Source organism: Pleurodeles waltl, chromosome 6 (assembly GCF_031143425.1).
Source record: "Pleurodeles waltl isolate 20211129_DDA chromosome 6, aPleWal1.hap1.20221129, whole genome shotgun sequence".
Taxonomy (NCBI): domain Eukaryota; kingdom Metazoa; phylum Chordata; class Amphibia; order Caudata; family Salamandridae; genus Pleurodeles; species Pleurodeles waltl.
In genome coordinates, this window is record NC_090445.1 from 866,788,155 (window position 1) to 866,815,573 (window position 27,419).

Here is a 27,419-nt window from a genome sequence, read left to right on the forward strand (position 1 = left end):
CAGCACCCCTGCTATAGAGACCAGGGTGGTGTTAATGGCATGCAAGTCCTCCCTGATCCCGTGATACTGTCCCTCCTGCAGCCGCCTGTTCTCCTGCACATTGTCTAGGATCTGGCCCATCGTGTCCTGGGAATGTTGTTTGGCTCCCAGGATCTCGGAGAGTGCCTCCTATAGAGTTGGTTCTTTGGTCCTGTCCTCCTCCCTGTTGCACAACAGCCCTCCCAGTGTCCCTGTTGGCCTGTGCCTTTGTCCCCTGAACCATGTGCCCACTGCCACTGACCAAGGGTCCCTGATTGTTTTGTGTGCAAGGTGTGGTCTAGGGTCCCTGTACAGGTGGGCACACTGCTGATTGACGTTTCCTGGGGACAGAGGTTTGGGGACGCTGAGTGGGTGCTGTTGTGTTGGTTTCTGATTGGGGAGGCTCTGTGGTGGTCTGTGACTGGGCTTGGGTGACCGATGGTCCAGAGGTCCCTCATGTGCCAGGTAGATTGTCCAGATCCTGAAGTCCAGGGTTACTGTCATCACTGTGGGCCTCTTCTGTTGGGGGACTGGATAGTGGTGGCACCTCCTCAAGTGACATTGGCTGGGGTACCTGTGGGGATGTAGATGATGTATTATGCTTCAGGTGTCTGACATTTGTACTTCTGTAGCTTCCCCTCTATGGTTGTTGTTCCCCTGCCAGATTTTTTGCGTGTTGGTGTATAGTGGTTATGCTAGTTTCCCTATACTGTGCATGCTTTGGTGATGTGTCCATGCAGGGCTGGGAGGGGTTTCCATGCATTGGTACAGCATGCAGGGCTTGGCATTGGGATTAGTGTGATGTGATGGTGTAGTGTGTGGGATGGAGTGGAGTGATGGTAGTGAGGGTGTGGGTGTGTGATGGCATGCAGGTATGGGGGGGTGATAATTGTTAAAACTTGACTTACCAGTGTCCAGCCCTCCTCCAACTCCGGCGAGTCCCTCAGGATGCAGTATTTGCCAAGACTTGCTCCTCCCATGCTGTGAGTTGTGGGTGAGGAGGTGGGGGTCCACCACCAGCCCTCTGTATAGCGAGCTGATGTCTTGCTGCAATGGAACGTACCTTCCCCTGTAGGTCATTCCACCTATTCTTGATGTTGTCCCTTGTTCTTGGGTGCTGTCCCACGGTGTTGACCCTGTCCGCGATTCTCCAGCAGAGCTACATCTTCCTTGCTATTTATATCTGCTGCACCTGTGCTCCAAAGAGCTGTGGCTCTACCCTGACGATTTCCTCCACCATGACCCTCAACTCCTCCTCAGTGAAACGGGGGTGCCTTTGTGGTGCCATGGGTGTTATGTGATGTGTGCAATGTGGAGTGTGTGAGGGGTGTATGGGTGCGAGTGGTGTGTGGATCTAGTTGTCGCAAAGGTCTTGGTGTCAGTCTCCTGGCAATGAATTGTATTCATAAAGGGTTGTGGATAATGTGGGTGTGTGTTTTATAGTGGTGTGTGGTGTGTGTATGGGTGTCAGGTGTGTGTTTGATATTTCCAATGTGGTGGTGTTTTGTCTGTGTGTGTGTCCATTGTGAGCACGGCGGTATGTTCCGCCAACGGTTTACCGCTGTTGAATGTCTGCCTTGGTGATTCATGGGTCATAATGTGATTGGTGTTCTGTTGGCGTAACGGTGTGGGGTTTGGGACCGCCACTTTTGCACTGACCTTTGGTCCGGCAGATTTGTGTCCTAATATGGCGAACGGATATTCGCAGCCTGGTTGTAAGTTGGCATCCCTCAGTACGGCGGTAAGCGGCATTTACCACCAATGTCATATTGAGGGCCTAAATGTTTACTTTTCTTTCTCTGACTTCAAAATGAAAGGATTTATGCGACAATCTTGCTGGATACCGGGTTAGGAAAGAGGTTTTTCTATCACATGACAAAATGTAAATAAACTTCAGAATATATCAAAATCAGGAGTACAAATCAAGCCCATTTTTGTTAATTCTGAACTGTGCTGGAAACAAATAACTTTGTGATTGACACAAATCATTGCATTAGGCGATGCAATTTCCACACATCTGTGTACTGTATAGTTGTATTTGAAAAACTGTATATCTGTGCAATGTAATGGTCATTTCAATCAAAATAATGTTGTCTGTAATGGCAGTGTGTTACAATACCATGCATACTCCACTCTGCACCTCTCCACACTACTGCACCCTACTCTGCCTCATTCCAATTTACATCACTCCATGTCACTGCACTCATCCCTACTCTGAACCACTCCACCCTATGCCACTGCACTCTATGCTACTTCAGCCTTTGCCTCTCTACTCTACTCTGTACCACTCTACTCCATGCCAATGCACTTTGCACCTCTGTATACCACTGCGCTCTGTGCCTCTGCACACTATACCACTCCAGTCTTGGGAACACCAATCTATTCTGCACAACTTCACTCTATGCCACTCTGCAACACTGCACTGTATGCCACTGCACTCTATGCTAATACACTCTATGCTAGTGCACTTCACTCTGTAACACTCAACTCTATGCCCCAACACTCTACATCAATACACTGTCCATCACTCTAACATAATCTATGCCACGGCACTCTACACCACTTTATTGTATGCCGTCACACTCTTGCCACTCTATGCACCTACACTCTACCCCACACCTCCTCACTCTACGCCACTTCACTCTACTGTGAAACAATCTACTTTACCCACTGCACTGTGTGCCACTGCATTCTATGCCACTGCACCCTACACCTCTCCGTCACTGCACTCTACTCTGAAACAATCTATTCCATGCCACTGCACTCTACGCCACTCTAAACCACTGCACTCTAAACCACTGCACTCTAAACCACTGCACTCTAAACCACTGCACTCTACTTCAATGCACTCTGACACTCTACTCTGCAACACTGCACTGGCTGCCACTATACTCTACACCACTCTACTCTGAACTACTGCATTCTGCCCCAATACACTCTATTTCACTGCACTCTATACCACTCTAGTCTGCATAACTCCACTCTACATCACTGCACTTTACAGCAATATACCCCTCTCTGCACTGTACCACACTACACTACTGTACTCTGTACCACTGCACTCTATGCCACTCGAGTCTACTCTGCACTCTATGCCACTGCCCCACTCTAACCTACTGCACTCTCTATCACTGTGTTGTATGCACTCTACTCTGACACTCTGCCACTGCACTCTAAACAACTGCACTGTACAGCATTGCCCTTTACTCTGCACCACTGCACTCTACGCCACTGCTGTCTGTACCACTCTGCCCCACTGCAGTGACACTCTACTCTGCACCACTGCACTCTCCACCAATGTACTCTACACCACTCTACTCTGTACTGTTGCATTCTACACCACTGCACTCTATGCCACTGCACTCTACAGCACTATACCCGATTCTGCACCACTCTACACTCCACTTCACCAGTCTATGCCACAGCACTCTATGCCACGTAAGTCTACTATGCACTCTATGCCACTGCACTCTTTGCCACTCTGTCGTATGCCACTCTACTCCACTGCACTCTATGCCACTCTACTCTGCCCCATGCCACTCTATGCCACTGCACTGTATGCCAATGCACTCTAAACTGCACTGTACGCCACTGCCCTCTACTCTGTACTACTGCATTCTACACCACTGAACTCTATGCCACTACACTCTATGCCACTCTACTCTGCATCACTCCACTCTATGCCACTACACTCTACAGCACTATGCTCTACTCTGTACTGCACCACTCTACACTACTCCACTCTGCATCACTCTACGCCACTGCACTCTGCCACACAAGTCTACTGTGCACTCTGTCACTGCACCACTCTACACTCTGCCACTGTACTCCACTGCACTCTATGCCACTCTACTCTGTCCCATGCCGCTCCATGCCACTGCACTCTAAACCACTGCACTCTAAACCACTGCACTCTAAACCACTGCACTCTAAACCACTGCACTCTATGCCAATGCACTCTATGCCAATGCACTCTAAACAACTGCACTGTACCCCACTGTACTCCACTCTGCATCACTGTGCTCTAAGCCACTGCTACTATGCCTCTCTACTCTACACCACTATGCCACTAACCTTTAGCCATGATGGACAGCAGCCACTCTGGAGTATATCATGGCTAATACACATTGGCAAAGCCAATAACTGTTGCGTAGACGAGACCTATTGGTTTTGCCAATACTTGTTAGTACTATGAAAGAACTGTGAATGTTCTCATTTCAAACATGTATTACATGAATCATAATAGAGGCTGCTACAAAATGCGCAAATACATTTAGGTTGAATAAAAAAAAAAAGTCCTTCTAAAATACAGCTTTGAATAATATACAGTTTATACCTACTACTAACATTTTTTATAACAGTACAATAAAACCACACACCCTCAATATGATGACCAGAGTGGGATGGGTATCGTTTCACATCACGCCGCTATTTGTGAGTCTTAGGCTTAGGATAATGCATTAATCTATTTTCCCCTAATATGGATAGGCCAAACATTGTCTTGCGTGGCTTTCTGTCTCCACCACAGAAAAGGGACAACAGTGGACACTGCCAGACGTCTGTGTGAAAGCGTCAACTAGCAATATACATTAGACTAAGAATATGAGTTATTTAGCTCAGCCAGCTAGAATGAATGCTTGGACGTGAGCCATCCATTACATAGAATGTCAGATCAGCGTTTTGTCGATCATTTTTTTCTAATTAATAGGTCTTAAATGTCAACCCATATTTCAGGCATGTCAATAAAGCATTCCAGAGTCGTGCATCGGGTGTTTATAATTTTTATCAGTCAAGTGGCCTTTAACGATCGTGTCCACAAAAGGTATTGTGCAGTGGACTACTAGAGCAGAGAGTTTCATCTGAAACTACCTTTTTTTTATTTTTTATTATTGGCCTTTCAGAAGTGCACTAAGAATGCAGGCCAATAATCAAGTGACTGATGGTCCCAACTAAACACTTCACCACAAGGACCAACAGACCTAACCTAGACAAGCAGATGCACCCTTTCAGTCAATCGCCCGGTTTATTTTGATTCGTTAATTCACGAAACATTATACCAAGTCCCTCTCCCTTCTAGGACAGGGCTTTTATTGATAAATGTGTCTGAATCAGTGTGCCACCTAACTACTGGTGATTAATTTGTATAGAGGTCTAGGGGAAAAAGCACAGCTCAAATATTTCGCCATAGTCTTGCATTTTAGAAGTCCACTACCTCTAGCATTAATGCTTCTGAATCAGGAAGGACACCTTCCCCGCACCCGTCCCCTTTTGGTTGTCCAACCTTGCCTCACCCTGTTCCTTTGGGTGTCTTATCATGTGATCAGTCATGAATTCCCCAGTTCCGCGGATAATCGATGCAGTATGCATTCAGAGATTAATCCCGCACTCTCCTTAAATGGACATCCTCACACAGCATGATACGGTACCCACAAGGGTGGGTTGTACATGGAAAACATGGGGGAATGGGATAGGGAAAGAGAAAAGACAAACAAGATCGATGTACTTCTGTCACTGGAGGCACGTTTCTGCACTTGTGTAATGCATGCAGAACATTGAAGAATGTTGATTGATGACGATGACTGAAGTACAAGTGAAACAAAGTTTCAGCAAGAGCATATGCTTGCATCTCCCTGCTTGTATGGAGGGGGGTAGAGGAGTGGAGTCAACTGCCTTCACCTATGGAAGTCGCCATGTTAAGTGGGGTAGGTCACCTCTTGGGTAAGATTTTCTGGTTTCTGTGGGCAACCGCTGCAGGATCCACGCATGGAGCATCAGCAGTTACTTCCTGTAACCTGCAGCCACTGTCATTGGTCAACGTGTTGTGATTCATGATGTGCAGCAGTGTGCTCTAGAAAAAGACAAACTGGCTCACTTGCCGGTCATAACCCCATTTTTTTCTCCATTCCATCTTGATATCGTCACCTGACCTGTCAAATATGTTTTGAGATTTGCCGGACGTTCCAGTTCATACACATGCACTGCCTAGCAGACCAGTTGAACACCTAGCTGCCTTGCTTCCTGGTTGGAGTAAACCTGAAAGGGGTTAATGCTAGATAGATTTTTTTCGTTTCCTCTGATTCTCCTGCTGTTGGAACTGATAAGTAGTAGAAGGAATCAATGACACTGTTTAGGTCCCTCTGGCCTCACATGCAGTTTTTGTCTCTCCTTCAACATCTGGCAGGCACTCTGACATGGCTTATGCCACTCTACTAAGGCCTTCTGAGAAATTTACAACTTTCTTCCTTCAGTAATTAAGATTGTTGATTTCAAGGGTGAAAGGACTGGGTTGCAGAATTTCTGGTTCTCTTCTAAGCTGTCAGAGTCCATAAAGGAATCTTACTGCAGTTCCACAGGGAAAACCTATGACCACCATAGGGCCTGTTTAATGTTATGACACCAAGAACATGAGGTAAGTCTTTCCGTTTTTGAGGCATAATGTGTCTAATAATTCCTTCAACATGCCTTGGTTTGATATGTTAGTTGCCTACATGCAAAATGCTGCCATCAGGGCCTTCTGAGAAGCTTGGGATGGGTTAACAGCTATTGCAAAGCTAGTCGGCCATCTTGTGAATGGTTTCAATCTAAGTAGACCCGACATTAATACTTTACTCCTTCGGGCAGTTTCCATTTTGTCCAAGCAGCACTAAATAATCTTCCCTTTGGTATTTGTCTGAAGGGAGTATCAGATTCTTCACGCAAGAAAATATTCTTGGTTGGAACAATCACCTCAACCTGGAGGATTTGGAAGTTTGGTGTGTATATGTATTCAATATAGAAGCATGTTATCGTCATTTGGTATTTTGTATATTGCATATTTATTTTGGGGTAGTTAACTTAAAAAAGCTGTTTACTTCAAAGGGCATATAACAGTGGACACTAATTGGAATTAGAATGTTTATATTCTGTTTTCCCTTTATAAAGGAATTACTGATAAGACAAAGGACTATGATGAGGGCAAGTGGATGGATGCAATTCAGTGGTTGCAGCATTTACTGCGCAATTATGGATTTAGCATGTTTTGACACGTGATTTTCATAATTTGCAGATTTACAAAAATGTTTGTAACTTAAGTAGATGAAAGTTTCATCTGTCTCTCATTGAGCACGGATGAGTAGCAAAGTCTCCCGTGAAACCCCGTACAAAGGGGTGAAAAAAGTTCTGCAGAATTCCCAGCAGAACCCTCTCAAGTTATTGTAAACAGAGGGGCTGCAGATTAGTCTGAAGAATTATGAACCTCAGAAGGGCAAGCGTTTCTCAAGCACAGTTGGGCTCAAGTCCTGCCCCAATTTCTCGATTTGCGTCCTGTGAGATCAGCAACATTGTGATGAGGCCCAGACTGTAGACGTGCCCCACATGTACATAGAAGCACTGAAGAAGCTTAATAAAAATAAGGTGATTAAGAAACTGGCTAAGAAGTAAGATGCCTTCTTGGCCTCAGAGTGTTTGATTAAGCAGATACCCCGTATCCTGGGACCTGGTCTAAACAAAGCTGAAAAATTCCCTTTGCTCCTGACCCACAATGAAAGCACGGTGGCAAAGGTTGATGAAGTCCAATTCACCATCAAGTTTCAAATGAAAAAGGTCCTCTGCCTCGCACTTGCCGTTGGTCATGTTAAAAGGACAGAGGATGAGCTGGTGTGCAACATCCATCTTGCCATTAATTTATTTGTCTTGCTGCTGAAAAAGAACTGGCAAAATGTGCGGGCTCTGTACATCAAGAGCACGACTGGGAAGCCCCAGTGCCTGTATTAAGCCCTGCATTGACAGAATACATTTTTATGAAGCTTGAGTAGATAAAAAATAATATTGCTAGAGAATGTGCTGCATAGTTTGCATTTTTTGCTGCATAATTCAGAGAACCCTGCTGCATGAGTCAGTCCTCTGTGCTGTATAATCATAGTAGACCTGACAATGTTAAAGCTTTGCAGAGTGATTTGGGGACTGTCATTATGATGATAAAACTCACATTTCACAGGAAACGGGAATCATTTCCATATTTCACTGTTTTCTGTGATATATTGGCTTTATACCAATGCATTATGTGCTATAACAGCACACACCCAGGGTTGTAACGCAGACCCCAGCAGCCCCCGTGGTACCGGGGGGCCCAACTCCTCAAGGGGTCCCAAACCCTTCAGAAGGGCCCCATTCAGCTCAAGGCCAATGAATATCTGTGAGAATTTGAAGACCACCATTATCACATTCTGCAGGGGGCATCATTTTGCATTATCCCATTGCACCCAAACATGATACACACGCATATCCACATTATTTAAGGGGGAGAAGACTGAGAGGTGAACACAGATTTGAACTAAGCTAGACCAATTTCTCTGCACACACGTTCACACACTCTGTTTGCACTCGTATGTGTATTTTAAACCTTTTGCTGCTTGTTTTACTGTTCAGAGACATTCAGAGTTGTAGCTCAGTTCCCAGCCTTTCTCCACTCTTTCCTTTTGCGAGCTAGCACATAAGCAATCTAGAGCTGCCAGTCACCTTGGAAGTTGACAGATGTGTCTCCAGGGCACTGAAAGAGATAATAACTCTCGAACTTTGATAGGGCGCAAACAACTAGCCCATGTTTCAATTAAAATAATCTCACGAATTACATTTGTATTGCTTGCCTTTTTCGTCTTTCTCTCTGGCAATAACCGAACCAAGGCCAATTTTTAAAACCCGGGTTATTTTAAAAATGTTTTAGTTTGGTGTTGGCGCTTGACAAACATAGTTTAAACTGAGCAAATCACTTTAGTTCTCAGTGTCCCAAATTGCAAACATGTGTAATGCCAAACATGATAGTACGTTATGTTAAATGCATTTGTATACTGTAATTGTGCTATAAATCTTGAAAATGAGCGTGCTAAATACGGTCCCAGTGTTATGTCCCCATCCACAGTCTATCACAAACAGCGATCTAGTTTCAGCCTAAAGCCTACCACACATTGTTGTACTAGGTGCAACACATCACGTTTTAGATGCTTCTGCTGCAATAAAATCTTGCCTTTAAAGTGCTGCTCATTTTCATGGCTTTACGATATAGCAAATGTTCAACATGAAATAAAAAAACTATGTCCGTAGGAAACAACATTTTTCAGCAAATTAGAATCAGTAGCATTTGTTATTAGCAACCCTTCGCACCTGAGTCCACAGGACATTAGTTTAACTTCCACAAGAAGAAAAGACAAGGTTAGGGGTTTTCAGTATTTCTATGTAAACTGAAGGACTATCATCGTAGTGGAGCGACAAAGGGGAAAGCATTTACACGACTTCTAAATATCTTAATGTAAACAAGTAATGTAATCATATAGGCGAACTAAGTAGTACACAATTAAATGAAGTTGGTGAAAATAGGGTCATATCTCTGGTTGCGAATTCAGTAAGTGGTACACCACCTGTTACAGTATTCTCTCCCTACTTTGATGACCGTAGTAACGACAGTCCACAGTGTTTTGGGGCAGTGGCACAAATTAGGCACAGGTACAGATTGTCATTGTACCCACACAGGTCCAGATGCTCAACTTTCTTCAGTAGTTCTTACCCTCGCACACAATTTCTGCAGCACATATCTCAGTCCTTTTGCTCTGGTTGCAGGTGAAGATTAGTGGTACCTGCGTGATGGACTCTTAATTGAGTAATGTGATGGGAGCAGATCTCACCTTCTACCCTCTTGGAAGCGTCTCCTCAGCACCATCACTGATGACTGATTAGAGCACAGCAGATCTGGGAACCACAGCACAGCTTCTTCAGTAGTTGCAGCCTCCCAGGCCAGCTGGGCTTCGCTCAGCAGTGATGTGTAGTTGCAGTCTCCCAGGCTGGTCAGGCTCAAAGTTAATTCCTACTTAGCTTGTAAAGTCTGACCTAATGGTGAAATCAGAATTTTTATAACTTAAGCAGAAAACTAACTTTGCAAAAAGTACTTTAGGTTGCCTAACCTAGAACTAGCTTAAACATAAAAACAGTTCCGACACTCATCACACTTCCAGAACTCGAATACACACCCTTGACCGGGAAAGATGAGAACTCTTACTTATAGGACAGTGGCTTGCCCTGAATCCAGTAAACGTCAATGGTATTAACTTCTGACCACTTACCTCAGGATTATACTATTCATTCCTATAAACCTCCTTGACAGCTTGTTCCCAGGTAAAATAGGAGGGAAAGCCAGTGTTGCCGCATAGCACACTCCCAGAGGTCGAACACACATTTTGGGTAAGAGGGCTAGCAACTCGGGCTCAGACGACAATGGCTTGTCGCTGTCCCCAGGAAAGGTCAATGGGTGTTAACTGTTGACCTGCTTAGCAGAAATAAACTATCTGGGAGTGGACAGTTAGCAGAACAAAGGCAGCTTCAGCAGAACCTCTTTTGACTTAGGGGTTGCCAAGGAGGACTTATTTTACTGATCCCAGGAAAGTCCTAGAAAATTAGGTTCCAGTGACAGTAGGAAGAAAAACCAGTTTTGATCCTGTCAAATGAGGAGGGACCAAGAGGCTGAAGACAGGCCTGGTTCCATTGTCTTGAAGCAAAGGTCATTTTACTGTAAACCTGCAAAAGGAGGCGAGGGGACTGCAGATTGGGCAGTAGATTTTCTCTGGTTACTGGCTAGTACACAGGGTAAACCTGCCACCTGCGCCACTACATCCTCACAACATTAATGGGCCTGGGAAGATCTCTCTGAAGAAGTCGGTCCTGGAAGCAGAGGACTTACACACAGACTCATGGACCTCAGAATACCGCTGGCACCCAGGAACCTAAACTGCTGTCCAAGGGCCAAGTGGTTGGTGGTCTGTTTGTCTGCGTCAGACATAAAAAGCAGGAAGACTCCCGACTCCAAGAGGGCCCAGCTGACTAGATGATGAGAGCCGGTAGCAGACCCAGCTGGACAGAGTTCTGGTTCCCAGAAACGTAAATAAGGAACTGTAGGACTGATGAGCATAAGTTTTACTGGCAGTTGGAGACCAAGTCAGAACGTAAAAGCTATGATCGGGACAACCTGCAGTTGATTCCAACCTCCACTCCACTACAGTTGACCTGAAATTTCGCCTAGGTCTAGGTCCATTGTGAATTGTTGTATTTCCATAGTGCTTGACTTTTTCTATGGGCCTTTTGCTTTAAACCTTTTAAAATTCATGTCTCCGGTTTCTCTTCACCTATCTTGATGATTTTGGTTTGGAAATTGTGTTGTGTTGTTTAGTTAAAAACTTACCCAGAGTGGGTTTGTTGAGTTGTTAATTTTGGGGGGGTATCCATACCCTTATATCTGACACGCCTGCATGTGGCATACACATGGGATGCGAGTGCAAGATTTTGGGTCTTTACATAAAAGTATAACTTTAAACGAGGGATGAGTATTCCACACTCTCACTAAGACAGAGAAAAAAGGTCTGGCCACATATGTAATTCTCTGACTGGGAAAGTAGTCTGCTACCTTCTATAAGGGTATGCTTGATCCACCCCTCAAGGTCAAAGGACTGGTCCTTGATCTCATATTGTCAGGGATAGGCCTATGCCTCTGCGATCATGCTCAAATATCATGATACTTGAGCCAAAGTCAGAATACCATTTTCACATGGAGTGAGGCACTAGGTTCCTCGGGTGCATGCTTGTTCATCATGCAGGGGAAGGACATTCCTGTCCCAAAACTGTGCCCCATCTGTTTCAGGTAAAGTAAATTCTACTGTAATCCCACTGCCTGAGATCATGGAGGGGATCATACTTTGCGACCCGAAGTGGTACTAAATCAATGAGAAGACTATTTTTTTCTATTTGGGGAAGTGGTGTATAGATAGTTGACAGCAGCGTGTGCTTTAGTCTTTTCTCTTTGTTCCTCAGGTTATATGTGGCATAGATGCATGTCGCAGGTCTATTGTAAGTCAGTATGTTACCTTCTTGTAAACCTATTGTAAGCAGTCACCTTGGTGGCTAGAGGCTGCATCATCCACCTGACAACATTAACCATTACCACAGACGTCGAAAATTGTGGTCCTCTTACCTGCTGTCCCCAAGGTAGTACTCCTTACTTGGGACTGCCAAAACCAGAAGCAAAGCACTTCAAAATCATCATTATGTAGGCCTGAAGAACAAGCTTAGGTTCTTCATGCTGACCCAGGGCCACAGTGCCCTTTGCACTGGAGGTAATCATGTGCTAGACGGTGGTCATTGACTTATGCAACCATTGATTGCGCCTTCACTGTGCAGACACTTAAAGAACTATACCAGCAAGACAGCTCCATGGTGTAACACTTTTATATCCTGGAAATTGTCACTGCCAACATCCTTGTTTTAATCAAATGCAAGAAAAATGCGATAACAGTATTTCTACCCACTGTACTACACCCTCGCAATTTTCTGCTCTGGTCTCCAAATCCTTGTGGTAATTTAACATTTCTAAAATGGGAACCTTATTCCAGTATTCCCAAATTTAAATGAGCGCTTGTGTCGAGATTCAGGTTCTTTTTCCTTTCAAAGGTATACCAGTGCAGGAACATTAAACCCCTGCAGTGGTATCGACGCTCCTCAATAAAACTTGTTCTCCGCTGAACATTTTCAGAAAACAGCCTTCGGTTTCCTCCCAGCAGCGCTTAGAGCCGTGTGCACGTTCCGCCCCCACCCCCCTTCAGCATGCATGTCCCAAGGCCCTGCCATGCTCCCTGCATTGATTGGAATTATCTAATTATCACCCATCTGCTTTCTTAATTAAACATGATTGGAGTAGGCTTTTAGTTTCATCTGCTCTTTAGGGGGAAACTAACGAGTAAAAGCAGTACCACTGAGCTGTGGGGTCGGAGACGCTGCGCCCTCGCTCCCCTCTGAAGATGGGCTTCGTGAACACCAACAGACCCCGAGAGGTGCGTCCTCTGGCTGCGCCAGATTTGCATGCATGGCAGAATATTATAGGAGGGGGCTGTGTTAAGGGAGTTGTGCAGAATAACATTTTTCCCTACGCTAGGCATAACTGATTTTATACTAATAATATAAATATGTTGTGCGATATTTCACCCCTAAGAGTCAGAGATGTGTGAAACCTTTTTGTGACAATGTCGCAAGCGGCGAAACGAAACTTGACCCCCCTTGCAAAAAACAGAGGGCCTCCCTCGCTCCGGACCCAGTCAGAAGCTCTTAGGCCAGGACCCGTGCGTAGTGTTTGAGGAGGCCCCAAGGAGCTCGGGGGCCTCCGCACCGCATAAGCTTCAGGGTCTATTGTTACGCCCCTGAATGTTGCTCAATAGTGCCTACCAAGTGCAAACCATGGCCAAGACAACATTGGTAAAATGGAGAAAAACATATACAATAATTAGTATGGAGCAGGTATCTGGGACTGTCTTGCTTTGAGCCTGCCCACGGATGTCAATTGAAAGCAGCAACTGCTACCACGGTTGCACTTTGGGTGCTGGCACTGCCTTTGCTACCCCGGTCTCAGTGGTCATGAAGACAATGACGGGGAAAACAAGTAAACTGCTTTATGAACCAAGATTACTTTGTGGTTCCCATGCTGTGTCCTTCACCTAGCCACTAAGAAGCAAGCATGAGACCACAGAGATAAGGTTGGATTAGTGCCACAATTAGGCCCAGACAGTCCAAAAAAAAAAAAAAAAAAGTGGTCCACATTCGCAGATCGCAACCTATTTCAAAACACTGTTTAGTTAGGTGCATGGAGCCAATGTTGGTAAACATTTGCGGTACTAACAGTACTTTAAAGCTTATAGCGCCAGTAACGTTTGTCAAGACTGGAAACAAAATTACTCTACATTATTCTCTTGGGTGCTGTTGGAATATTTCTCACCCTAAAGTCTCCTGAGAGCCCTCTTCATCCTTGGGCCTTTTATGCTCACCCAGGGCTCTTTAGATAAGCACAGTATTTTTACAATGCTTAAGAAAGGCCACATAGTGATCAGAGACTGCACATCCTTATTTTTGTGTAACTTGCTGATAGCATCATGCATAAGTTCCAACAAATAGAATGATGTTAGTGTGTAAATGCAAAAATAAATATACCTAGTGTCACTTTCCTCACATACATACAGTTTTATATAGCACAAACTTGACACAGGGGTGTTGGAGCGCTTTACAGGAGCACCAGATAACAACACAGAAGGTCAGATTAATTTATTTTTAGGCTCAAGTGGATTATGTGATTTGCCCAGGATCATAGTATGTTAAGCTGATGCTGGGACTCAAACCTGGTTTCACAGTTCCAAAGTCCGCTAAAGGCCACAAACTCTCCCTGTTAATTACCGGAATTAAAATGGGGCAGGCAAAGAAGAACAGCTGAGACTAATTTATCCCATCCTGTTTCACGGGAGGATGGTAACAAACTGCAGAGTTCCCTCTCTGCCTCTCACTAACCCCCACCATCCAACTCTCAGGTCCTCTCCCCTGTCCCAGTCCTCCAGAAAGTAAGTGGTAACAGTTTCCCATCAGCAGCTCTGTCACCTCTGGAGGGAGTCGAGGGGCATGCTGTGACAGCCACACAGCCCATTGTCATTCTGCCTCTGACAATTAGCCAGCTGCTTTGACTTCCTTTGCATGGGGACAGGCTCAGTATATGTATGACAAAGGTGTTATAACAGCCTTTCACGTTGTGCACTTGGTGGCATCCGAGATCGGAAAACAGGCTGCACTGCTTACTAGACTGAGAAACCAGCCCATTAACTGGTCTCAGGCACAGGCCCAATGCCCGATTGCCCCCCTTGCCAATCCGAAGCTGCACAGAGAGGCTAAATGTGGTGTGAGAGCTCAATTATGATTTCATGGCGGGAGCCACAGTGTTTGTGACGTTACCTCTGCTATCATCACTAACGTTTTGGTGAATCTGCGTTCATGTTTTTTTTTTTTTTGATAGCCATTTCAGTAAAGGTGCAGGCAAGACGTTTTAAATTACTCAGTCCAGCACCTAAAAACACACTTTGGGCATGCATTATTTCTCACTATGCTATAACAATACGGAGACATACTGGAGGGATATTGAGACATGGAAGCCATGTGCATGTGTGGCTGTGTTCGTATTCATACCAGGACTTCTACAGTCATGATGACCACAAAGGAACCCTCATTTTTTGGGTCAAGTGCGCAAAGCGCTCTGTCCCTGGTGTAATATCTCTATGGGCTTTTAACCATGCCCATCAGTTTGGTTGGTTCATGGGCTTGCCTTTTAAAATTCCCTTGATTTCATTAGTGAAAAGCATTCATACGTCATGCCTTTTCTGGAGGTTAGCCCTCCTCAAGCGCACCGGCCAACTACTGAAAACATACAGGGCTCGATGTTTTCCATACAGTTTCTGGATGACTTTTTCAATTTCGTAGGCAGCGCGATCTTGCTGGGCAGTAGGTGAGCGCTGTGCATGACATCAACCCTGTTACATGGAAATTTTCACTTTTGCGGGTTACATGGATATTTGCATTTTTGGCCATACGTTTCACTGAGAGTGAACTTCTGTTTCCTTTTGTGTGTCTGCTTCGCGCTCATGGCAGCCTTCAGCTCGCTTATGTGAAACTGTTTTAATTTTAATTTTCAGTTTGTGGCAAGAAAAGTCCAGTTAGGAGTTTACAACGCTAATAGCTTTGACTTGAGCAAATGCAAGACTCATTGCATTACAAATGCTTGTTTAATGCTTGTTTATACGTTCCTTCTTTGTATCCTTCCATTCTTACTACCCCTCTTCCTTTCATCCTCTTTTACCTGCTTTCCTGCCTTACTTCTCACCTTCTTTGTTTACATTCTTCATGTCATCCTTCCTCTTTTCCAGCCCCAATCCTTCTCTCTTTAGTACCGAATTTAGTAATTGAAAATGTAGACATAGCTTTACCTGCTCTTGCTTTGTCTTCTAGTTTAAACTCTTATTTCCTCTACTGTTTCTTGTTTCTCTTTTCACACAGCTCTGAGGAGCAGCTACACTTGCAACCTTTGTCACGTGGTCCTAAACTCAATCGAGCAGTACCATGCGCATCTGCAGGGTGCCCGGCACCAGAACAAGTAAGTAAAGAGAACTGCAGCAAAACACACTTGCAAAAGAAAAGTGTCCTCGTGCTGCCGTCCGGGACTGCGCGGCATTTTGAACAGTACATTCACCACCTTCAAACCATAAATGTTTGACAATAGCCTCATTCCCTGGGGTGCAGTTTGTTTGCTGTCTGTGCTCTGTGAAGTTATTCCATGCTGTCTGGGGAGGACTCCACCTGTAATCCCTCCATGAAGTTCTCACTAGTTTCAAAAGTTGGTCTGGTGTAGTATTAGGCAAGCCAGAGAATCAATGAGGTGAGACAAACCAGAGCTGCGCCTGGGGTTTGGCTTGGCTTTAAGAGACAAAGCATGAATGGAGCCCACTAAAATGGTCATGTTAACCTAACCTTGCAATAAAGTATGCATGCTTGGAATTTTAATCCCACATATCATGGCACATTGAAACAGCAGGTCCAGAATTCAAAGTACAGTTAGGTAAAAGGGAAGAGTATCTGACAGTGTTGCTCATGATGTCCGTTTGTATGCTGATGTGCATTGGCAATTAGTGTTTTTTTGGCAGATCTAGCTCTGCCCATTTGGCATGTTGATGAGAATTGCATCCCCATATATTTCACCCCTTATTTGAAAAATAAGGGAATATATATATATATATATATATATATATATATATATATATATATATATATTTATATATCAATATATATATATCTATGGGTAAGGGTGTTTTTCGGGTATGGGGTGGGTAAGGATATTGGTGGTAAGTGTGTTTTTAAGGTTTAGCGGTGGGTGATAGTATTGGGCGGTAAGGGTATCTTTAGGGTGGGTATGGGTATTTGGGAGGTAAGTATTGATAAGGATATATATATATATATATATATATATATATATATACATACATACATACCTAGTGGTGGTCACCTCTATGTAGTTATAGTTAGGACCATTTTTTCCACAGACTGATCGTTTTTTTGTTTTGTCTATAACTTTGGCGCCTTTTGATGATCTTCACAAAGTTTCCAAAACTTATACTTTGGTCAGTTCAGCTGCTATCTTGAAAGTTTTGGGGTGATCGGTCAAGCCAGGGCCATGAAAAAGGAGGTGGCCCCATTACACTTTTCCCTATTCTACATCAATGGAATTACATTTTTTTCTTTTACACAACTACAGCTCGAACCACTGAACGGAACTATACCAAATTTGGCAGAAAGCTAGCTCATGGTCCAGAAAGCATGCTTATTGTGATTTTGTGTAAATCCCTTCAGTGGTTTTGGAGATACTAAAGGCCCAAAAATATAGATATGTGGGTACTTGGATACTATGCAGATCAACTGGCCCCATGCTGATATCTGACTGGCTGCCAGCACTTAAACCAGGAAGAGTTGGCAGCTATCTTGGGACTCTGCTTTAGCCGAGTCCCACAGAAAAAGTGAACAATAAAAAGAAAAAGGGCCAGGGTAGGGACATCCTGAGCCCCTCGCTTTGGTCTAGAGGTCAGGGAAGCCAAGGCTAAAAATCATTTTTTTGAAACGCTGCAAAAAATCTCCGGATCTGTGGATTTTCCCAAGATTTAAAAATAAAAAAGTGTGGTCTTCTGTCCTGTTTTAATTTTGCCCCCAGGTGGGCGAGGTCCCGGGGCATTAGGGGCTTTACAAAGGAGTGGGGTGCATGGGGCCCCCTCCTAGAGCTTCCATTCACTCCGGGGACCGCCACCTCTCTGAGGTGATTACAGAGAAAACTAAAGGGGTGGGCTGGGCAGCCCCCCTGTGGCCCCAGGGACTGCCACCTCCCTGGGGCAAAGATACAGTTTTATGCGGGGGGCACACACCATCCCCCTGAAGCAGCCCTGAGGACCTTCCCCTCCCTAGGGTGATTACAGAGAAAAATGCAGTCGGGTGCATGGCCCCCCGTGGACCGCCACCTCCCCAGGGCAAAGATAAAATTTTATGCCCCCTAAGCGTGCCCCCCAGGTACCGACACCTCCGCAGGGAAGAATACACTATGTATGAAGGCCCCCTGCAGCCCCGCGACAACCCCTCCCCCCCCCCCCGGGGCTACAATAAAAGAATGAAGAGGGCCCATTGTGGCCACCGAGCCCCAGGGACCACCACCTCTCTGTGGCAAATAGAACATTGGAGGGGAGGCTGCATAGCCCCCATCGAGGTCAGATAATAGTCCCTCATAGCAGAGCGTAGGCGGTTATACATGAAAATTAGTAGAGGTGAGGGGTGGCTGGCCTCATGTGAGGACTGCCAGTTCTATAAAGTGTTCCCCTGGAAACACATCCCCCATTGCATTTTTACCCAGTGTTTTCAGTAGGTCAAGTGCCAGTTTTCGTGTGTTAAAGACAGGTGCAGGTGGTATTTCAGCAGTAGTGCTGGTGCATATAGCGGAAGCTTGCAGGCACGGGCTCCCACGGAGTGCCAGGCTTCTTGCATACATTCAACTGTGTTACTCTCGCTTGTGCGGTGCTGCTGTCTGCCATTTGGTAGGAGCACCTCAAGGGGTACATTATGTGCAACATCCCTTTCAACCGGCGGGTGCTGCATCTATGTCTGGGGGTATAACCAGTAGTGTGCGTTTTGCACCTGTGCACATAGGTAGTATATCTGAAATTCCAGTACCTCAAGACCCCCATGCTCATATGGCAAGGTGAGTGTTTCCCACCCTATCCTTGGTTGTCTCCAGCCCAGAACAGCATCAACATCTTTGAACGTAATGTTTTGAAAAAATGTGTGCTAGCTGAATGGGTATGTTAGTGAACAGGTATAGTAGAGAGCACTACCATTTTGAGCAGTACTACCCTATCAGCCAGTGATTGCCGTATCCACTTAGCTATCTGATGGTCTATTTGGGTGTTAGCTGTGCCATAGTTCTACTGGATCACAAGTTCAGGGTCTCCATGCATCCAGACACCCAAATATTTGACTTGATCATCACTCCACTGCAAGGGGATATCTAACTGGTGTAGTACAGTGCTTTGAGTAAGAGGCAGTATAACAGATTTTTCCCAACTGATACTCAAATAACGCTTATACTGTATATACTCACAGATGACCTTCGCAAGGTGTCTCGGGGGCTCTCAGATATATGGTACCATGTTGTCTGCATAAAGCGAGATGGCCAATGATGACTTGTAAAGCGCAAAGCAGCTGCTGCGTGTCGTTGCCAATTATGCATGCCAGCGGTTCTAAGGCTAGTGCAAATAGTATGAGAGAGAGGGGGCAGCCCTGCCTCGTACCCCTTGAATATGGTGAGCGTCTGAGATGTTTGCCCGTTAACCCTCACCCCGGCTGTTGGATCTGCATATAGCACTTGGGTCCACCACAAGAATCCCTACGGTACCCCCATGAGGATGAATACCGAAAACATGTATGTCCATTCAAGGGAGTCAAAAGCTTTGGCCGTATCTAGCAATACCTCAGCTGACTGCAGGTCTGGGTTTAGATGATGGAGTGCAGAAATGGTACGCAGTTTGAGACGTAGACTGGTGGGGGATGAAGCCGGATTGGTCCAGCAAGACCATAGTGGTGAGCAAAGGCTGTAGGCGTGTGGCAAGACTTTTAGCTAGTATCTTAACATCAATATTGATTAATGATAGTGGCCTATAAGACTCACATTTATTTGGTGGTTTCTCTGCCCTGATTAGGGTAATTATGAGGGCCTCCCTAATGGAGGGGGGCAGCTGCCCGGTTCTATATGCTTCTTAGTAAACAGCTAGTAGATGGGGGGGCTAGTACATCAGTGAATTCCTTGTAGAATTCGCTTCTTAGACCATACAGCCCTGGGGCCTTGCCATTCTGTAAGGTGCTAATTGGTTCCCTCACTTCCTCCACAGTTATTGGCTGTACCAGATACTCCGGCTGGCCGTCCGACAGCCAAACCAGTGCAATGTCCTCCAGATATTCTGCAATCTCTGTTTCTGTGATGGAACTACGGGTACTATATAAAGTGGAGTAGTAGCCCTTAAAGGTGGCTAATATTGCGGGGTGACATAAGCTTCAGTGCCAGATTCCTACCAGGGCACCCACCTTCTGCCCTTGTCACATGTCGCCTGGAGAGGAAATGCATCTCTCTTTCTACCTCCTCTTTATATACTGTGACTTGCTCCTGTACTGCTGCAAGTATCATAGGATCTTGGGATGTTGTATATTGATTTCCTAGCCCCTTAATTTTTGTTCAGTGTCTCGCAATTGTGTACGGACGTCCCATTGAATACCTGCCTGTAAGCTTATGCACATCCCCCTAATATGTGCTTTGAAACCTTAGCATATTGTGCTACACTTTCGACCAAGCCAATGTTATTCTGAAAAGTCTGTATTGCCTAAAGATTGCATCATGAAGTTTTAAACATTGCATCATGAAGGGTAGTGGCATGGAATTTCCATGTAAAGGGCGCAGGAATGTGTGTGGAAAGAGCCATTACCAATTTTACTGTGGTGTGATGTGACAGGGTCCTTGGCAGATGCTTAATTTCTGCGGTCCAAGTGCTTATTTCTCTGGATACCACCAAGTAGTCCAGTCGGGACCACATGCCATGTACCGATGAGATAAATAAATGAAACAGCATCACAGTCTCTATAGTTTGAGACCCTGGCATTAATAGGGTGCTTCCTGTGGTGGGTGGGCTGAGAGGGATCTGTGGGCTCTCTTGATTACCAGCATATTGGATAGGATTTCTGCTCCAACTAGGTCCACGGATCATATCCTCCATGTATTTTTCGATCAGGCCAGTGTTGGTGGACTCAGACACCCCTATGATCCTCAAGTTGTTGCGGTGTGACAGCGCTTCCAGGTTCTCATATTTCACACGGATCACCTCCAGGACCTTTTCCATCTGGTCACATTTAGTAGAAACTGACTGTAGACTGTCCTCCACGTCCAAGATCCTCTGCTCTGCATCTGTTATTCGGGCTGATTTTGTCCAGCTTAGCTGCTATGTGATCAAGGCGGATATTTAGAGATGCTATCTTTCTGTCTTTCGAGTTTAGGCTTTGTTGCATGGCCACTAACATTGTTTGAAGTGCAGACACAGGCTGTGGTTGTTGGTCCATGTCTACAGACGTCTGGACATCAGACAGGTTTTTGGCAGCACTCCTTGCTTCAAACGAGAGGTGGGCTTGCCCTCTCTCCACCTTTGCCATATTTGAACTAGGAGATAGATGCAGCCAGAGAGAAGGCAAGCAGCAGATATCTGCTCCTCTCTCCTACTGTTGGTTGTGCTGCAATGGCACGTTATTGCATAGGGTATAGGTGTTTGAAGTGCCTCCCAGTGAGCAGCCACTAATACTCTGGTGATCAACTGTGGCCACATTCGCCTACCACAGACGTTGAGTGTGCACCAAGAAATCCACACCACATGTCACACAGACTTAACATGTCCATGGGTCGCCAATGCTATTCCCCCCCACCCCTCAGTGAGGTGTGGCAAAAGGAGATGTCCCCTAGGCCTCAGCAGGGGTCCCCGGGCAGTAGCGATCAACATCTCAAGTCCGAACTGCTGCGCCGTTCTGCGAGAAATATCACTACTTGGCCAATCACTTGGCTATGGCGTCAGCGGGGAGTTGCGTTGTATCTTCTGGTTGTTTTTGAGGCATTTCACACCTGTTCTGAGGGCGCACGGCCTCCCACTCTCCTGCCACCCACAACCGCCAGGCCCGGGTTGCCTCTCCCAGGACATCCCCCGTCCCCTGTCGCAGAGTCTGAGGTTCATCACATGTTGCTGTGTTTCTTTCAGGCCACCGAGCACGCCCGATTGGCTCCACTACTCTTGCACCACTCGCCTCTTACCTCGCTACTCCTTCGCGAAGCCCTGTTCTGCCACCACTGCCCATTGAATCTGCTGTGCTCAGCTTGTGCACCACTGGCGCGAGCAACCCAGCCAGTGTCCGTCACAGTGAGCTCTCGACCTGTCCGTTCCCCATCAGCGATTGGGGGCGTTGCAGGCCGGCTCCTCACCGTTTGCTGCAGCCGAGTCTCTGGGCACCGCTATCTTGCGGCCTATCTAATGGGCGGCCGCTGCAGCCGAATTGCTGTGACATTCCTCAATAAAAAATGGCCTTGTTGCAGATTTTATGGGCGAAACATCATGGCATGTCCACCTGCACCATGCGTAATTCTTTTCGTGATTGGATGGCAGCTCTTTATCAGAATGCTTGTAGAATTTTGAGTCACGGCTGGCAGAGCAACACTAATGTGTGGCCATCTTGCCCCGGGCTCTCTGGCGCTCTTCCTGGCTGATTATAGGAGGTTGGCCGCAAGCAAGGCCCTGCGACCAACCACCTCCCCGAATGGCCAAAGGCTTGCATGGTGATGGTTGGACTAACGTATAGTACTGAAAATTACTTAACGTTTAATAAACAGAGAAATTCACTCAAAAAAGACCAGAGGTTACATGGACGTTATAGCTAGGAAATAGAATTTTAAAAAACATAGGCATGCACTTAAAAACCAAAGGCTACAGGGAAATTAGAGTTAGGTTCTGAATTTTCTCAAACAAAACTTTGAAATTCACCAGTTAGTTAGTTATGTCAAGTAACTATAACACATGCTCTAAGGTAACTATAACTTGTGCCCTCACCATGCATTGCTAATTACCCCAGATATTACAGTACTCATGACATCTTTTATAACATCATTGATATCACTGTAACATTTGTAAAATTATTAATAAAAACTGTGCATGGCAGGAGCACAAGTTATAGTTAACTTAGGGCATGAGTTATACTTATTTGAAATAACTCTAACTATAAATAGTGAATTTCTAAGGTTTTTGCCGAGTAAATTCAGAACCTTACTATAACATCCTTGTAACCTTTAATTTTTGTAAGTAAAAATACACACATATATATATATATATATTTATATATATATATATATATATACGATTTTCACTTACCTGATATATACTTACTGTTTCATTGTAAAGGCATGCGTGGTAAAGACTTGTGTGGTAAAGGCATTGTGTGGTAAAGGATACATATGAAAGGCATGCGTGGTAACGGCATTTGTTATAATGTCATGCATTCCCCATGGGGTATTCAAAATGCAGCCACTCCTCTGCAATGCATGGATGAAGAGCATAGGGAAATATAGGAATGACGTGAGTGTGGGAGGAAGCAGAAAGCTTGGGTCATTTATGACACAAGGGTCCAAGAGGATCTCGAGCAGAGTCAGGCATCTTACGTTAGCCACACTCGAGCTTTTAATGGCTCACCCACCTCTAGTTCAACTGTCTGACATTTTATTGGTTGCGAGCTACTCCACCTTCGTCCCAGTAAAAGCTGCATTGCATGAAGACTGCACATTGATAGAATGAGGCACAAAAGGTTTAAGAAAGACTTCAACATGCCAAATTTCACCATCGCTAAAACCCAAGAATAAGTAATTGAGACTCCTGTGGTGGGCTGGAATTAAAGAGAGATGGTGAGCTTGCCATGACTGTTTCTAACGATCACTCGGATGGATGTCTGCTCAAACTGTCAGGGGCCAAGGCAGGGCACATACAAAAAGCTATTGTGGAAGGTGCTAGAATTGGTTACCTGACTAAGGGCCAGATGTAGAAAGCTTTTGCGAAAATCGCAGTTTGCGCCATGCAAAAAGCCTTTTGCGATGCTCATTCACAAATTGCGAGTCGGTACCGACTCGCAATTTGTGAATGCGACTCAAAAATAGGAAGGGGTGTTCCCTTCCTATTTGCGACTCGCATCACAATTCAGAGTTGCTTTGTGACCGCGAGTGCGGTCGCAAACCAACTCGCAGTTACCACCAGTGTCACACTGGTGGTAACTCATTCGCAAAAGGCCTTTGTGAATGTCGACAAAAATATTTTTTCAGAGCAGGCAGTGGTCCTATGGACCACTGCCTGCTCTGAAAAAAACGAAACCAAATGGTTTCGGTATTTTTTTCATTTTGCAATTCGTTTTCCTTTAAGGAAAACGGGCTGCAAAATGAAAAAAAAAATGCTTCATTTACAAAGCAGTCACAGACATGGAGGTCTGCTGACTACAGCAGGCCACCATCCCTGTGAGTGCAGGGACTCGCTAGGAGGTCGCAAAATGTGACCCACCTCATGAATATTGATGAGGTGGGTCTTTGCGACCCCATAGCGAGTCGCAGAAGGTGTCTGAGACACCATTCTGCATCCGTTTTTGCGACTTGCAAATTGCGAGCCGCTCAAACTCGCAATTTGCAAGTCGCAAAAATGGATTTTGCTACATCTGGCCCCTAAGTTCTCACTGAGATACAGGCATGTGCATGAAAGATGGGGGGCAGGAGGTCTTCAGAAAGTGGCAACACCTGCACACAGTTTACCAAGCTAAAATTGAAAATCCTCTCTCGGGTGCCAGGGAGTCTTCATGTCTTCTTTTCGAAAGAGACACGGCCAGTGAACAGTTGACATGAGCAGGAAAATATCGCAAATTCAAATGACTATAGTTAATCATTTTACACAAAATAGTGCATTTTAATATAGTTCCAATAGTGATCTGTAGACAGTAGCCATTGTAAATGTGTGGTCACGTGTTGTCATACAAGAAAAACATTTGTAGTGCTTGAAAGCAGAGTTAAGCTCTCTGCTTGTTTCAGGGGGTGATCTTGTGTTCTAACTTATTGTGTTGAATAATCACCTTAAGCGGAGTACTCCTCATTGCTACAAAATTACTTTGTGTGGTATTACCTTCACCAGAGGAGTTAGATGAAGAGGATTGCAAGGCAAATTCTTGTCTTCTTAAATAGGAAGATAATGCTCAAAGGCTAAAAGGTAAACATGGTTACACTTCACTGGCAACTATTTTAATTAGACTGGCTCTATTTTGTTGTATTTCAGGTACGTTTTGTAAATATAAAGGTGGTGCTTTTGAAAGCTCAGGAGATACATTTTGTGTTTAGAAGAACCTAAAGCTCTGTAGAGTATCTTGGGTGCTGTCATTATGATGCTGAAACCCATATTTCGGAAAGGGCCTATAAATTAGTTTACATATTTCACGGAGCCCTGAGATATATGGGTTTTTATTTCACTGCTTGTTGTGCATTGAAAGCACCCAAACGTGCAATGTACATAACGGTATACATAGTGGGTGAACGTGCAATATGGTCGAATACATGCAAATTTAGGACCATATATCACACCTCACCCATTATATACTTTTATGTCACATATTTATTTTAATAAAGTGTTAGTTAAAAAAAATATTTTTTTCTAATGGGTAATGTTACATAAGACAGGTGAAATACTGTACTGCATTTTAGTTGTTTTCAGTTAAAGTCAAACTAGGTTACATTTTTGTAACGCTGGTATAATCTTGAATTACACTTCATAAATTGTCTTGTTTATGCCACATGGTGTAATTAGAAAACGGTAGTTGACAAACAATTTAGCAATAGTGCACAGGAATACCAAGCGATGTGAGGACACATTTCATGCTGAAATACAGGTCCAAATACGGGCTTTGCATTTCGCATTATACTGCATAATCTCGCAGAATTTTGCTGAATGTCACTTAGTTTGGCAAAAGCAAATTCTGCATATTTCACATACCCCTAGTAAAAAGAAGAGAATAGCGTTTAAGTATGTAGTTAACAATGTTGAATTTTTAAAAAAGCACCCTTGTGCTATTAAACACATTATTCTGTAGCAGAGAGAGATTGTTGGAGCTGTTATCTTCAAAGCGTAGCTCGCAATGGGCCCTGACTGTAACTAGTGTGATTAGGTTTGTTTACATTTCCTCAATATATTGTTGATAGAACAATAGACAAATGTTCTGGCTCAGTGAAAGTATGCAATTTTACCACTTAATTGTGGGTTTACTGCATTTTGCCATTAAAATTGCATATTCCAATAAAAATATTCAAACTAATACTGCTAGAAAATGTATTGCATAATGCAACATATTTTTTTCTTGCAACATAATTTACATAGGCTGCCACTTAAATTGGTACACAGTTGCATAATCCTAGAGACTCTAGCAGTGAACCTCTGCATGGTGGTTTAGAGGGTGCCAGTTTGAAGATGAAACCGATACTTCACAGGAAACTAAGTATTTTTCATATTTCACTCAACCCTGTAAAGCATGGGTTTTCATATTACTGCATTTTGTGAAGTAGCACCTAAGCATGCAATATTTTCGGATACATAACTGATAACTTTTGAATATGGTCCAGATTTGCTATCCAGGGTTTTGGTGACATAATAAACCACAAAGCTAGCGGCGAAGTGGTTTATGAAAGTCACATGAATTCCGAGCAAGCATGTAGAATTTCTGCAGTGAAACGCTTTCACATACAACATTTTAGAAAATATAGATCTACAAACAAAATTCACGTCGGTGCTATTAATGTTATGTGTCAATTCTACACGTTGCAGGTTATTTACTATTCTTGAGAGATTTGAGAATCAAGTGAAACGTCGTAAAACTGAGCAAGCAGGGATCTGCCTAGGCAACTGGAAATATAAAACTTTTAGCAAAATCAGTCACAGCACATCTGTGTATGGATTTCTCAAAAGTGATACAAATACTTGAGTTCGAGATGCCTAAATAGTGGGCCCATCCAAGGTTTTATGCAACAAATGCAGTTTCCGGAATCCCAGAACATTTTGCAGGATAATGGAGCAATGCTGCATTGTAAAATGTCAAAAGTGCCAGCAGAGGATAAAACTGCATGAAATCATTTGATAAGGTATGTCGACAGAAATGTAAAGGGCATGGTAAACCTACTACTCGGCAGAGAAGTACAGTAATGTACTTAAAGGTATGAGGGAATCAGCTACATAAGAAATCCATCTTTTGCCAGGGCTCACAACAATGTCTGATGTTCAGTGGGCACCAATTACCCGCTCAGGCCATAGATAAGTCAAAGCTTGCCCACCTACAAATGGTTAACCAGACTATTATTATGACAAACGGCCGATTTGGAATACACCCTAGAAGGCGGAAGATGCTCAGTGAATTGTTCTCAATTGAAATAGCTAATCTGTTCAATCAGGAGTAAGAAGGGCAATTGTGGTCCCTCTCAAGTGTTAAACTGTAGTGGGGGACATAATGCAGCCTCTGCAAAGTAAAAAATAATCATACACCTCCTGACAAAGAAGGTATATGACCTATGGCAGGAAGATTTCACTGGAGGAAGGTCATACCAGGAGAATCTAATTAAATTATTTTACTAGACGATCAGAACAAAAGTGTAGGACAGAGGGGCTGATTTTATTGCTGTGGCTGTGAAGAAGCCTCCGATGTTCGTCGCAGAAGACTCTTAAAGAGACTGGGTGCCATGGGATGCAGTCTTTTATAAACGGTTTGGAACTGACTCAGTGATAGATGGAAAAGAGTGCTAGTAAAAGAAGCCTTCTAAAATGGTTTGGCACAGTCATGAGTTTTTATTCTGGGACTCTTTGATTGCTCTTTTAAGAAAAAGGTAGACCAGACATGGCAGTTTTCAGAGTCCTATT

The 27,419-nt window shown here is 44.4% G+C and overlaps 1 protein-coding gene and 1 pseudogene across 4 annotated transcripts in view; both read left to right on the top strand.

The window, feature by feature from the left end:
• Positions 1-27,419, top strand: part of LOC138300358 (zinc finger matrin-type protein 4-like) — a 1,123,322-nt gene that overhangs the window by 975,171 nt on the left and 120,732 nt on the right. For all 4 annotated transcript variants that reach the window (XM_069239631.1, XM_069239632.1, XM_069239633.1 and 1 more), the window contains one exon: positions 15,892-15,988. In XM_069239631.1, the coding sequence (XP_069095732.1) occupies positions 15,892-15,988 (97 nt within the window). The remainder of the gene's footprint in view (positions 1-15,891; positions 15,989-27,419) is intronic.
• LOC138302056 (large ribosomal subunit protein uL1 pseudogene) lies at positions 7,126-7,770 on the top strand (annotated as a pseudogene).